Source organism: Lampetra planeri, chromosome 58 (genome assembly GCF_965212315.1).
Source record: "Lampetra planeri chromosome 58, kcLamPlan1.2.h2, whole genome shotgun sequence".
In the NCBI taxonomy this organism is placed as follows: Eukaryota; Metazoa; Chordata; class Hyperoartia; order Petromyzontiformes; family Petromyzontidae; genus Lampetra; species Lampetra planeri.
Genome location: NC_136164.1, coordinates 3,264,647 through 3,279,304, shown reverse-complemented (window position 1 = coordinate 3,279,304; position 14,658 = coordinate 3,264,647). Strand labels below are relative to the sequence as shown.

The following is a 14,658-nucleotide window of genomic DNA, read 5'->3' as shown; positions in this document are numbered from 1 at the left end:
GGGGGGACGTTTGAGAAATGTGACGTCACATCAAAATGCGCAACTTTAAATAAATATAGACAACACGTTCTGCTTAATTAAATAGACTTTTTAATAAATGGTTTCTCCTACAACATCAGAGTGCAGCGGCACATTAAATACGCACTACAACGACAATAGTTTAAAGCGATTTGAAGCATGTTTTATTTTTTTTTGGGGGGGGGGCAGAGCTTCGTGACGTCATATTTGAGGGGGGGGTCTGACTTTTTGTGACGCCGTGTGACGAAGGGGGGTCGGTCAAACATTGTCCAAAATCGCGTGACGTCATTTATGGACGGCCCCAGCCGACGTCACGCACTGTGTGAGCTCTCCACACAGGAGCGCACACACTGTGTGACGTCACGGACTGTGTGAGCTCACACAGGAGCTCACACACTGTGTGACGTCTCGCGCTGTGTGAGCTCCTCACACAGGAGCTCACACACTGTGTGACGTCACGGACTGTGTGAGCTCCTCACGCACTGTGTGACGTCACGCACAGTCCAGCCTGCAGGTTAAACCCCAGCGGGGGTCGTAGGCAGGCCGCCTGAACGTTGCAAACCGGCGCAGATGTTCGTAAGTCGATGACTGCCCGCATATGCGAAGGGGAGGGGGAAGGGCGGAAGGGGGATGGGGGAAAGGGAGAGGAGGGGAACGGGGAGGAGCGATGAGGGGAAGGGGCGAGGAGGGGGAGGGGCGAGGAGGGGGTGGGGCGAGGAGGGGGGAGGGGGGAGGAGAGGAGGGGGAGGAGCGAGGAGGGGCGAGGAGGGGGAGGAGAGGAGGGGGAGGGGCGAGGAGGGGTGGGGCGAGGAGGGGGAGGGGCGAGGAAGGGGGAGGGGGGAGGAGAGGAGGGGGAGGAGAGGAGGGGGAGGGGCGAGGAGGGGTGGGGCGAGGAGGGGGAGGGGCGAGGAAGGGGGAGGAGAGGAGGGGGAGGGGCGAGGAAGGGGAGGGGTGGGGCGAGGAGGGGGAGGGGCGAGGAGGGGGAGGGGCGAGGAGGGGGAGGGGGGAAGGGCGAGGAGGGGGTGGGGCTAGGAGGGGGAGGGGCGAGAAGTGGGAGGGGGACGAGCTAGAACGGGGCTGGGCGAGGAGGGGGAGGGGCGAGGAGGGGCGAAGGGGGGAGGGGGGAGGAGCGAGGAGGGGGTGGGGCTAGGAGGGGGAGGAGCAATAATTGGGCGAGGAGGGGGAGGGGCGAGGAGGAGGGGCGGAGCGCGCGTTCTCAACCGCGACGACGTCACCCGAGCGCGGTTGTACGGGGTGACGTCACCACGCTTGCCGGTGACCCCATAATGCAGCGCGGCCGATGGTGAGGGCTGGTGAGGGTGGTGAGGGTGGTGCGAGAGGGGGGAGGGTCCTGGCTGGGTGGTGAGGGTGGTGGGGGGTGGTGGTGGGGGGTGGTGGTGGGGGGTGGTGGTGGGGGGGGTGGTGGGGGGGGTGGTGGGGGGGGGTGGTGGGGGGGGTGGTGTGGGGGGTTGTGTGGGGGGGTGGGGGGTTGTGTGGGGGGGGGGTTGTGTGGGGTGTGGGTGGGTGCAGGAATAATACAGCAATAATAAATAAATATTGCGCGCTGCTGCTGCTATGGCAGTGACCGCCGTCACCGCGTTGCGGTAAATTGCCAAGGCGGGCCGGAGAAGCGGTTGGCGGGCAGGTGAGGCTGGTGAGTGAGGCTGGTGAGTGAGTGAGGGTGGTGAGTGAGGGTGGTGAGTGATGCTGGTGAGTGAGTGAGGCTGGTGAGTGAGTGAGGGTGGTGAGTGAGTGAGGGTGGTGAGGGTGGTGAGTGAGAGTGGTGAGTGAGGGTGGTGAGTGAGAGTGGTGAGTGAGGGTGGTGAGTGAGGGTGGTGAGGGTGGTGAGTGAGTGATGCTGGTGAGTGAGTGAGGCTGGTGAGGGTGGTGAGTGAGGCTGGTGAGTGAGTGAGGGTGGTGAGTGAGGGTGGTGAGTGATGCTGGTGAGTGAGTGAGGCTGGTGAGTGAGTGAGGGTGGTGAGTGAGTGAGGGTGGTGAGGGTGGTGAGTGAGAGTGGTGAGGGTGGTGAGTGAGAGTGGTGAGTGAGGGTGGTGAGTGAGGGTGGTGAGGGTGGTGAGTGAGTGATGCTGGTGAGTGAGTGAGGCTGGTGAGGGTGGTGAGTGAGGCTGGTGAGTGAGTGAGGGTGGTGAGTGAGGGTGGTGAGTGATGCTGGTGAGTGAGTGAGGCTGGTGAGTGAGTGAGGGTGGTGAGTGAGTGAGGGTGGTGAGGGTGGTGAGTGAGAGTGGTGAGTGAGGGTGGTGAGTGAGAGTGGTGAGTGAGGGTGGTGAGTGAGGGTGGTGAGTGAGTGATGCTGGTGAGTGAGTGAGGCTGGTGAGGGTGGTGAGTGAGGGTGGTGAGTGAGGGTGGGTGGTGAGTGAGGGTGGTGAGTGAGGGTGGGTGGTGAGTGAGTGAGGGTGGTGGGTGGTGAGTGAGTGAGGGTGGTGAGTGAGGGTGGTGAGTGAGTGAGGATGGTGAGTGAGTGAGGGTGGTGAGTGAGTGAGGGTGGTGAGTGAGGGTGGTGAGTGAGAGTGGTGAGTGAGGGTGGTGAGTGAGAGTGGTGAGTGAGGGTGGTGAGTGAGGGTGGTGAGTGAGTGAGGGTGGTGAGTGAGTGAGGGTGGTGAATGAGTGGTGAGTGAGGGTGGGTGGTGAGTGAGGTTGGTGAGTGAGTGAGGGTGGTGAGTGAGGGTGGTGAGGGTGGTGAGTGAGAGTGGTAAGTGAGGGTGGTGAGTGAGTGAGGGTGGTGAGGGTGGTGAGTGAGGGTGGTGAGTGAGTGAGTGGTGAGTGAGGGTGGGTGGTGAGTGAGGGTGGTGAGTGAGTGAGGGTGGTGAGTGAGTGAGGGTGGTGAGTGAGGGTGGGTGGTGAGGGTGGTGAGTGAGAGTGGTGAGTGAGGGTGGTGAGTGAGGGTGGTGAGTGAGGGTGGTGAGTGAGTGAGGGTGGTGAGTGAGTGGTGAGTGAGGGTGGGTGGTGAGTGAGGTTGGTGAGTGAGTGAGGGTGGTGAGTGAGAGTGGTGAGCGAGGGTGGTGAGTGAGGGTGGTGAGTGAGGGTGGTGAGTGAGTGAGGGTGGTGAGTGAGTGGTGAGTGAGGGTGGGTGGTGAGTGAGGTTGGTGAGTGAGTGAGTGAGGGTGGTGAGTGAGAGTGGTGAGCGAGGGTGGTGAGTGAGGGTGGTGAGTGAGGGTGGTGAGTGAGTGAAGGTGGTGAGTGAGTGAGGGTGGTGAGTGAGGGTGGTGAGTGAGTGAGTGAGGGTGGTGAGTGAGTGGTGAGTGAGGGTGGGTGGTGAGTGAGGGTGGTGAGTGAGTGAGGGTCGTGAGGGTGGTGAGTGAGGGTGGTTGGTGAGGGTGGTAAGGGTGGTGTGAATGGTGAGTGAGGGTGATGAGGCTGGTGAGTGAGTGAGTGAGGGTGGTGAGGGTGGTGAGTGAAGGTGGTGAGTGAGTGTGAGTGAGGGTGGTGAGTTGAGTGTGGTGAGGCTGGTGAGGGTGGTGAGTGAGTCAGGGTGGTGAGGCTGGTGAGTGAGTGAGAGTGGTGAGGGTGGTGAGTGAGGGTGGTGAAAGTGGTGAGAGTGGTGAGGGTGGTGAGGGTGGTGAGTGAGGCTGGTGAGGGTGGTGAGTGAGTGAGACTGGTGAGGGTGGTGAGGGTGGTGAGTGAGTGAGGCTGGTGAGGGTGGTGAGTGAGGGTGGTGAGTGAGTGAGGCTGGTGAGTGAGGGTGGTGAGTGAGTGAGGGTGGTGAGTGAGTGAGGCTGGTGAGGGTGGTGAGTGAGTGAGGCTGGTGAGGGTGGTGAGTGAGTGAGGGTGGTGAGTGAGGGTGGTGAGTGAGTGAGGCTGGTGAGGGTGGTGAGTGAGTGAGGCTGGTGAGGGTGGTGAGTGAGGGTGGTGAGTGAGTGAGGCTGGTGAGGGTGGTGAGTGAGGCTGGTGAGGGTGGTGAGTGAGGGTGGTGAGTGAGTGAGGGTGGTGAGTGAGTGAGGGTGGTGAGTGAGTGAGGCTGGTGAGGGTGGTGAGTGAGTGAGGCTGGTGAGGGTGGTGAGTGAGTGAGGCTGGTGAGGGTGGTGAGTGAGTGAGCCTGGTGAGTGAGGGTGGTGAGTGAGGGTGGTGAGTGAGTGAGGGTGGTGAGTGAGTGAGGGTGGTGAGGGGAGATTTGTTTTCCTCAGCCGAGGTGAACCTCACCTCCTCGTGAACAACCAACGATGCTCGTGGTTCACGACGAGATCAAGACGAGGTGATGATGGTGATGATGGTGGTGATGATGGTGGTGGTGATGGTGGTGATGATGATGGTGATGTCGTCCTCCGACTGGAACATGTGTCTACAAGAGCTTTCTAGCTCATCGGATTCGTCCAGCGTCAATACAGATTCTGGATAGCGCAAGGCCTCGCCGACGGTAACAACAACCGCAACAACAACAACCGCAACAACAACAATCAGTACAACAACAATTACCATTCACTACATCGACAATGTACAAGCGAGGCGGCTTCACACTGGGCAAGGTAAAGCCCGGAGCGGACGACCAACAACAACAACAGCAACAACAGCAACAACAGCAGCGGTTAGTCATCAACAGCAGCAGCAGCATCATCGGCAGCAGCGGCGGCCTTGAGGTGACCACCGGCATCTCCCTCCCTTCACACCACCACCACCACCCCCAGCGTCTCCTCCAACTTGCTGGCGGGTGTTGTTACCCCCCCCCCACCCCCCCGTGTTGTTGTTGTTGTCTTTACCCCCCGTGTTGTTGTTGTCTTTACCCCCCGTGTTGTGTCTCGGCGTTGCTGAGCTCCACCCTCCCCCTGGGCGGTCTCTCTGAGGGTGCCCTGGGGGCGTCTTCGCGCCCGCGAGCCCCGAGGGCAAATGTCGCGGGTCGTGTGCCTGTGGCACAAGCCACTCCGCCGTGCACCTAGCCTGGCACAAGCGTCGTCGTGCACCTAGCCTGGCACAGGCGTCGTCGTGCACCTAGCCTGGTACAAGCCCCGCGGTGCACCTAGCCTGGCACAAGCCCCGTCGTGCACATAGCCTGGCACAAGCGTCGCGGTGCACCTAGCCTGGTACAAGCCCCGTCGTGCACCTAGCCTAGCACAAGCCCTGCCGTGCACCCAGCCTGGCACAAGCGTCGTGGTGCACCTAGCCTGGCACAAGCGTCGCCGTGCACCTAGCCTGGCACAAGCCCCGCCGTGCACCTAGCCTGGCACAAGCCTAGCGGTGCACCTAGCCTGGCACAAGCCCCGCCGTGCACCTAGCCTGGCACAAGCCCCGCGGTGCACCTAGCCTGGCACAAGCCCCGCGGTGCACCTAGCCTGGCACAAGAGCCGTGGTGACGTCACCGCCACTTAGTGGCGAACGGGCGGCTGCTGTTCCTGATGACTCGTGGGAGTGGGGAGCGGTGGCGCAGCGGTTAGCGCACTGCGCTAACAGCCCGGCGACACGAGTTCAAGTCCCGCTCATGGGCGCCACCACCACCGGTGACGATTATCTGAACCGGTCCTGGGCCTCCCCTAGGTCGACTCGGCCTCAAATGAGTACCTGGTTGCGACGTGTGAAAAGGCGGCCAGGTGTGGTGCTAGTCACCCCCCCCCCCTCGTGTGCCACAGTGCCGGCCTTCATAGGTGCTACTCGCTCACAGCACTTGCCCTACAGTCTGTTCGGGCTATATTTATATTGTAGGTAGACATAGCATATGCTGCTGTGCGTGTGCACCGTCTACTACGTGCGTGTATGCAGATGAGTGTGTTCCATGCGTCTCAATGGGTTTATATAATCTGGTTATGTAAATGGACGCATAAGCATGTGTATGTGCGTCACGATATATGTGTAAATGTATATGTACGTGTGCACGTGTGTGTGTGTGAGCGAGTACACATACATGCCATCTGTACACGTGCATTCATATGCATGCGGGCATGTGTGTGTGTGTTGACGCACACCCGTGTTGTGTACATGAACACAAAGGGTTAAAGTGTAGGCCAGCCACCCTACACGGTAGGTAAGCTCACCCTACATAGGGTGAGCAAAGAAATCGTAGGGCTGTACCTTGACCACTATTACATGACCTCACCGCCTTATAAGAGACCGTAGGGGCAAGTGCTGTGAGCGAGTAGCACCTATGAAGGCCGGCACGGCACACCAGGGGGTGGGTGGCCCGCACCACGCCCGGCCGCCTTTGTCTCCCTAGTGACGACGTTCACACCTCACGCCAGGTACTAATTTGAGGTTGAGTAGACCTAGCGGAGGCCCAGCAGGAGCGGTTCAGATTATTGTCACTGGTGTTGACCGTGAGCGGGAGTCGAACCCAGGTCGCCTGGTTCGCAGCGCGCTAACCGCTGCACTCCCGCTCCCCATGCACGTACACACCTACACACACGCACACGTAACAGGCTCGTGCGTTGTCCGTCTGCACTTAATCATCATCTGTACTTCCGTCTGTGCTTGCCCGTCTCATTGGCCTCTCTCATTCGCTGTATCCTGTCTGTACCTCCCATCAGGTTTGTACTGTCTCGTACATGATCTCATTGATACTGCCTGTTCTATCCCTCCATTTGTTATATTTCATCTGTACTGCCTGTCACGTGTGCACTCTCTGTACCATCTCGTTCAGGCTCTCTCATCTGTACTGCCTGTCTGGTTTGTACCGTTTCGTCCATATATTATCTTATTGAAGCTGTCGCCCGCCCTGTCCGTCTCGTGTGTACTGCTCGTATCATACTCCCCGTACCGTCTTATCTCGTTTAGTCTTTCTCATCTCTCCCGCTTGTCTCGCGTGCCCTGCCCGTACTGCCAAATTGTTCCATTTCTTGTCTGCGTCTCCACTCTGCTCTGCAGCCCGACCCATCTCCTAAACACAACCAAACTCCAATCGTTTACGCCGATGTATATAATTATAATTGGCTTAACGACACGCAGAGTGCACGGCTCTGTGTGTGTACCGGTGGGGCTGAAGAATCACTCGATTCTGATCGGTGAATCGATGCCAAATTCTCATGCCACAACTGCTCTTCTCACCCCCTCCTCACGCCATCGCGAGATCAGTTCTGAGTCGCCGATGTCTGTAGAGCGGCGTTCTTCATGGCAAGGCCCGCAGGCCACTGATAGCCCCCGGTGGCCTTTAGTGCGGGCCCCTGACGTGCAGCCCCTGACAATACACAACACGTGATCTAAACAACACCCCCCCCCATCATCATCGTGCTGCTGTCAAACCCAACAATGGTTTCAAATGTGTGGTGGCCCTCACACATGATGTGTTAAGTGTCCGTTCCCTCACCCCCTCTGAAAATGAGTGAAGAACGCTGCGGCAGTGAATGTGATTTTGCTCGGAGTGTGGACTCGCTCACTCGACCACATTTTCCTCCGGCCGTTGAGTGTGCAAGAGACACTTTTCCCAGTGCGATTCCGTGCGTACTCGGAGATCGCATCCTCTCGAAGCGCTGGGCGGCTCCACCTCCCGTGAGGCAAGACCTCTTACGAGGTCGCACTCATTACACGGAAAGTGCTCGCCGCAAATGAACCACAATACTCTTTGCTGGTCTCGTCAAGGGCAATAAACCATCACGCGATCTCCGGTCATCCACACGGCAGCGGTTTTTGGCCTGCGTCCAGCAGTGGGCTGACAGAGGGCCGTACGTTATTTTTTGCAATAACAACAAAATTTATAGCTCAGGCAAGAATTTTGGAATAGCAATTCGTGCTAAAAACGATGAAATAAAGATGTGAGCGGGAAGAGCTGGGGCATGCCACTGCGTCCCGAGATCAAAGTTTTCAAGCGTTGCATTCGGCAAGCCATGCATTATGTAAGGATGTAAGTAAGAGTCGGTGATTAAGATGCCCTGAAGCAATGAAAATGCCTTCAGGGTTAGACTGAGCGTAGGAATGGCACCCCAGCTTATGTGAAGCCCAGCAGGTTTGACAGAATTTCAGTCGCTTGACCTCGGGAGCGAGCGCTGCAGCTTCTAGGAGATGTAACTACCTCACCAGGTATACAGGAGATCGTGGGATCGATCCTGAGACTGACACCTGTCTGAATGGAGTTTGTGTGCGTCTCACCTCGTGGTCTCGTGGATTTTTTCTCCGAGCCCTCCGGTTTTTCCCTCCACATTTTAAATCGGTGAGCTTTTAGAGTATTTGGCTGATGTCAATTTCCATGCGACGATAAGCCGCTTGGTTGAGCTATCATTTGTGACGTCCAGGTCGCTTCTGACAAAAAATGCTATGTAGCTCAGTGGACCTTACTTGGTAAAATAAAAAATTGTTGTGTAGTTTTTAGTTGATCCGACTCCCCTTAACCTCCCCTCCCGACACCCACCCCACCTCTCCCGGGCACCAGCTTCCTCCTCCTCCCGCTCCGACCGCTCCCCCAGCCGGCCCAGTGGCATCACAGCCCACGCCGGCCAAGCACCAGCGCGCGCTCACCGCCGCGCTCGCCCAGGCCGAGGATCTGGACGACGACGACGAGCCGGGTGACTTTGGCGGCGGCGGCCGCGGCGGCGGCGGCGCGGGAGTCCAACTCGGATCCCGGCGGCGGCAGCTCCGGGGCCGCGGTGACGACGACGAGGAGGACGAAGAGGAGGACGACGACTACAACGATGAAGACGTCGACGACGACGACGGAGACATCGACGAGGCGGAGGAGGAGGAGGAGGACGACGTTGCGATGGGCATCGGCGGCGGTGGCAGTTGCCACGGCGGCCTCTTACGTGTCGACCGCTCGCCCGGACGGAGCGGTGGCAGCTGCGGTATCGGCGGTGGTATCGGCGGAGTGACCACGCCGAACGTGCCCCCTTCGATAGAGAAGCGCCACAAGGCCAAGGCGAAATCCTTGCGCCGCCGATCCATCCGCCACCTGGGCAGCCTCATGTCGCGCATGCTCAAAGCGCTCTCCACCATCGCCAAGCTGTCGGGCACCGCGTCGGAGCAGCACGAAGGCCTCGGGGGAGCGGCGCCTTCGCCGCTCTCCTCCACCGGCACTGCCAAGCGATCGACCGCCGGCGGCAGCGCCGCCAATTCCGCCGCCAGTTCCGCCGCCGCGTCGCCCGCCAAGAGGGCGGACGGGCAGAACGGGGGCGACTTGGAGGACGACGGGGGGTTCGGCGCGTTTCGGGAGCGCGGCAGGGCACAGGGCGTCAGGAGGTCGCTGTCGGTTAAGCAGCAGCAGCAGCAGCAGAGGGCGAGGCAGCAGCAGCAGCAACGGCAGCAGCAGCAGCAAGTGCCGGGAGTGAGCGGATTGCGCAATCACGGCAATACATGCTTCATGAACGCCGTGCTGCAGTGCCTGAGCAACACCGACATGCTGGCCGAGTACCTGGGCCTGGGTCAGTACAAGCAGGACTTGGCCGGCACAGCTGCAGCGGCCGCAGCAGCGAAGACGACCGCGGCGGCGGGCGGTGGTGGCGACGGTGGTAATGGTGGTGGGGGCGGTGGTGGAGGTGGCGGTGGAGGAGGCGGTGGAGGTGGCGTCGGAGGTGGAGGTAGTGGTGGCGGTGGAGGAGGCGGTGGAGGTGGAGGTGGTGGCAGCAGTGGAGGAGGCGGTGGAGGTGGCGGCGGAGGTGGAGGTGGAGGTGGCGGTGGAGGTGATGACAGCAGCAAGCGAGGGGAGGTGACGGAGCAACTGGCGACCCTGGTGCGGGCGTTGTGGACGTTGGAATACACGCCGCAGCTCTCCGGGGACTTTAAGGTGAGAAGCAGGGTCGAGGTGACGGCTCGCCCACTCGTCTGCTCGCCAACTCGCTCACCGACTTGCTCATCCGCTGGCTCGCACCTGTGATCACTCGCCGGCTCACTCACTGCATTGCTCGCCAATCTGTCGACTCAATCGAGACGCAGAAACGCCCAGCCCCAGGTTTCTGGCTGAGTGTCTCCGACGCGGCCATTTTTAACTCCCCCCTGAGAAAGACACACAGAGAGACGCTTAGTCCCAGGACTTGAAGCCAGGCTCTGTGAGGTTCGTGTCGAATGGGTGCTTGGTGTTCACATGCGTTTGCTGGCATTGTGATCCAGAGAGACGCTCCCTGCCCCAGGAGTCGCACCCAGGGCTTGAGCGGTGGTGGCGAGCGGCTTCCCCTCCTGAGCAGTACACAGAGAGATATTAATGAACCTGGCCCAGGATTTGTACCCTAAGGGCCACAGTCCAGCTCAGGAAATGAACCCAAACTCTGGTAGGCTCGTGACTAGCACGTGTGTGTTGTGACACAAGCGCGCTGCCCTACGAACCCAGCGACCCGAGTTTGATTCCTGCTCATGGCCACCAACACCAGTGACGATTATCTGAACCGGTCCTGGGCCTCCCCTGGGTCAACTGAGCTTGAAAATGGCCACCCAAAAGTTACTCGGGGGGGGGGGGGGGGGTGGATGTTTGTCTTGCTGTGACAAGGTCCTGAACCGGTACCGTGGTTGGTTAGTAGAGAATGTGCGTGCTGTGTGACATGCTGTGTGGTGCGTGCTGTGTGGTGCGTGCTGTGTGGTGCGTGCCGTGTGACGCGCGTCGTGTTGGCGCTCGATGCCTCACAGTTCCCTGGGTGGCGCCACGGGGGTGAGGTGTAATCTCCCTCGCCTGGTATGCAGGAGGTCGTGGGTTCGATCCCGACCCTGACGCATGTACGTTGAACTTCTTTCGGTCTGTACGTAGCCAACCGTACTGATCGGAGGTCTGGGTATATTTGGAGGTTTTTCTCGGGTCCTCCGGTTTTCCCCTCCACATTTAGCATCAACGTGCATTCAGATTATTCGGCTGCTTGAAATTTCCACGTGATGGCTGTCATTTGTGGCCGGCTCTCTTCTGAAAAAGAGCAAAGGGTTCGGTGGGGCCTTGCCTGGTAAAATAGAAATTGTATGTACGTTGAACTTCTTTCGCACCTTACATAAACAACTGTAGATAATCGGGAGGTGCGACATTGTAGTGGCACGCAGCCTGCCGCAGCGCTCAAGCCCACACTGTGGTAGTCTGCGTTGCTCGCGTGCCGTGCACTGAGCGTGTGTGCCGTGCATGCGTGCCGTGCCCATTGTCGGTGCCCGACGCAAGGCGTGGTGGCGCGCCACGCGTCCCAACCGGTAGCGTGTGTGCCGAGCGTGTGCCGTGTGTGGTGTTGCCGGACGCAAAGCGTGGTGGCGCGCCACGCGTCCCAACCGGTAGCGTGTGTGCCGAGCGTGTGCCGTGTGTGGTGTTGCCGGACGCAAGGCGTGGTGGCGCTCCACGCGTCCCAAGCGGTAGCGTGTGCCGAGCGTGTGTCGTGTCTGGTGTGGTGTTGCCGGACGCAGGGCGTGGTGGCGCTCCACGCGTCCCAACCGGTAGCGCGTGTGCCGAGCGTGTGCCGTGTGTGGTGTGGTGTTGCCGGACGCAGGGCGTGGTGGCGCTCCACGCGTCCCAACCGGTAGCGCGTGTGCCGAGCGTGTGCCGTGTGTGGTGTGGTGTTGCCGGACGCAAGGCGTGGTGGCGCTCCACGCGTCCCAAGCGGTAGCGTGTGCCGAGAGTGTGCCGTGTGTGGTGTGGTGTTGCCGGACGCAGGGCGTGGTGGCGCGCTACGCGTCCCAGTTCCGCGGCAGCTCCCAGCACGACGCGCAGGAGTTCCTGCTGTGGCTGCTCGACCGCATGCACGAGGATCTCAACAACTCCAACGCGCGGCCCTCCCTCCTGCTGCCTCTCCCGCTGCACGTGAGACCAGGCACCCCCCCCCACCCCACAGCTACGAGCTACGCCCAGCTGGTTTTAAAGAATAGGCTTTACCCTAAAGTGCCACCATAATCACAATCAACATGACCCTCATCATCATCACTACCACCATCATCACAATCATTACCATCATCACTACCACCACAATCACAATCATCATGACCCTCATCATCATCATCACTACCACCATCATTATCACAATCATTACCATCATCATCAATACCATCACAATCATCATGACCCTCATCATCATCATCACTACCACCATCATTATCACAATCATTACCATCATAATCACTACCACCACAATCACAATCATCATGACCCTCATCATCATCATCACTACCACCATCATTATCACAATCATTACCATCATCATCACTACCACCACAATCACAATCATCATGACCCTCATCATCATCATCATCACTACCACCACCATCATCATAATCATTACCATCATCATCACTACCACCACCATCACAATCAACATTACCCTCATCATCATCATCGCTACCACCATCATTATCACAATCATTACCATCACTACCACCATCATCACGATCATCATGACCCTCATCATCATCACTGCCACCATCATCACAATCGCCATCACAATCATTGTTACCCTCATCACTACTACTACCACCTCCATCATCACAATGTTCACTACCATCATCATCATCCCTACCACCACCATCATCATCTAAACCGTAGCAGCCACATGGCTTCAATGGAGTTGAGTAGTTTTGGTGATGTCGTCTGGCTGCAGATAGAGACAGGATCGCGATTGTTTTTCCTTCACCTTGCGCGCTGCTTCACCTCGTGTCCAGCAGCAGGGGGAACTGTGGTCGTCGGACGAGGCCGACGTTCCCGGGGAGCGTCCCCTCTCCGAGCAGGGGAACCACAGCTTCGTGCAGGAAATATTCCAAGCGCAATACAGGCAAGAGGCCCGCGTACGGTGGTCCCTGGTGGCCGTGTCCGAGATGTACGCATGTGTACGTGTGTGTGTGTGTGTACACTTGTGTGTGTGTGTGTACACGTGTGTGTGTGTGTACGCGTGTGTGCGTGTGTGCACGTGTGTCTGCGTGTGTGCACGTGTGTGTATGTGTCTGGAGTGATTGGAAGGCATGGGCCAGATCAGCTCAATAACAACGGTAGGAGGCTGCTAGATTTCTGTGCAGCCCATGGGCTTGTAATTACCAACACGCTCTTCCGGCATCGGCGCATCCACACAACATCATGGATGCATGCCGGGTCCAAGCAAGAACATCTGCTGGACTACGTAGTGACGGACCAGCGGATGCGAGCCCATGTCCTTGACACCAGGACCTACCGTGGAGCTGATCTGCCCTCTGACCATCGACTAGTCATCTGTAAGATGCGCCTGCCATTCTTCCACTCCGGTGGTGGGTGTACACCCAGGATCCCATTCCAACCAAAAGTGGCCTGGTCTAAGTTAGCTGATGAAAGTTGCAAGCGAGAATTTCATCATCGCTTGCAGCTGGGGTTGGCATCGTCCCCCACTCCACCTGATGTCGAGGGTAAATGGGCGAGGTTTAAGACTGTGACTCATGCAGCTGCAATGGCTGCTTTGGGTACGCGGTCCAGACCTCCCCGGGAACCCTGGCTGACGGAGGAGGTGTTCAGGTTAATTGAGAAAAAGCGACAGGCCCACTCTCATCGCCTACAGCATCCCACGTCAGAGAATGAGGAGGTTTACCGCAGCCTTCGCTCGGAGGTTCGGAGAGCCGTAAGGCGCTGTAAGGATGGGTGGTGGTCGCGGGTTGCTGAGGAGATGGAGTCTGCCTCAGTGGCCCGCGATCACAAATCACTATTTAACTCCATCAAAAAAGTAACCTGCAGCGCCACACCTATTACCATCATTAGAGGAAAAAACGGTGATCCAATCTCCGACCCCCAGGAACAGGTTTGCAGATTTGCTGAGCATTTCTGTGAGGTCCTGGGGGAGGGAAAATCTCTCAGCCAGGAAAACATCATGGCACAAAGTGGGGATAACCTTGCTGAGGCTGCGGTGCCTCAAATATTGGAAGAGGTCACCCCCTGTGAGTGGCTGGCTGAGGTACCGGCTGTTGAGGAAGTACTGAGGGCGATCCGGAGTCTGAGACCAGGGAAGGCACCGGGCAGAGATGATCTCCCAGGCGAAATGCTGAGGGAGGGTGGCGTTTGTGCACAGACTGCCCTATATGACATCATAACAACAGTCTGGACCACTGGACGGGTTCCGCAGGACTGGAAGGATGCCCTGGTGGTCCCCCTCTTTAAGAAGGGGGACCGCACAGACTGTAACAACTACAGGGGCATCTCACTCCTCAGTGTGCCGGGTAAGGTCCTGGCAAGGATTATTCAACATCGCCTTGCTAGGCATGCTGAGGAGAGGCTTGCGGAGCCCCAATGTGGTTTCAGGAAAGGGCGGTCCTGCACAGATGCCATATTTTCTGTCCGTCTGCTACAGCAGAGGTGTAGGGAATTCCAAAAAGACCTACATCTCTGCTTTATTGACCTGGTCAAGGCCTATGATACCATCAGTAGGACTGGGCTCTGGGTTGTTCTTCGTGCTTTCGGAGTCCCTGACCCTCTGCTCACGATCATTAAGGACCTTCATGATGGTGAGCGGGCCCGGGTAAAACTACGTGGCCGGGAGTCGGAGCCTTTCCCTGTACACCTTGGGGTGCGACAGGGATGTCCTCTGGCTCCCACATTATTTAACATCTATTTCGACTGCGTAGTTCGTGAAGCCTTCAATAGCTGTACCGGGGGAATTACCATTTGGTACAGATATAATGGGAGGCTGATCGACGCCCGGGTGCGATCAAGGGATGGCTCCCTATTGGTCAACCACGTTATGTATGCCGATGATTTGGTAATAGCTGCTCATTCAGAAGAGGAGTTGGAGACGCTGCTGCTGAGGCTGGAGTGTGCCACTAAGAGGTGGGGCCTTACCATCAGCCCCACCAAAACTAAGCACCTGCCTGGGT

The 14,658-nt window shown here is 58.4% G+C and overlaps 1 protein-coding gene across 1 annotated transcript in view; it reads left to right on the top strand.

The window, feature by feature from the left end:
• The first annotated feature begins 3,825 nt into the window (after positions 1-3,825).
• Positions 3,826-14,658, top strand: part of LOC144735963 (uncharacterized) — a 15,760-nt gene continuing 4,927 nt past the window's right edge. Inside the window, exons 1-5 of the mRNA XM_078618564.1 lie at positions 3,826-4,610; positions 8,321-9,403; positions 9,551-9,667; positions 11,495-11,641; positions 12,496-12,762. Coding sequence (XP_078474690.1) covers positions 4,467-4,610; positions 8,321-9,403; positions 9,551-9,667; positions 11,495-11,641; positions 12,496-12,762 — 1,758 coding nt within the window. The 5' untranslated portion in view covers positions 3,826-4,466. The remainder of the gene's footprint in view (positions 4,611-8,320; positions 9,404-9,550; positions 9,668-11,494; positions 11,642-12,495; positions 12,763-14,658) is intronic.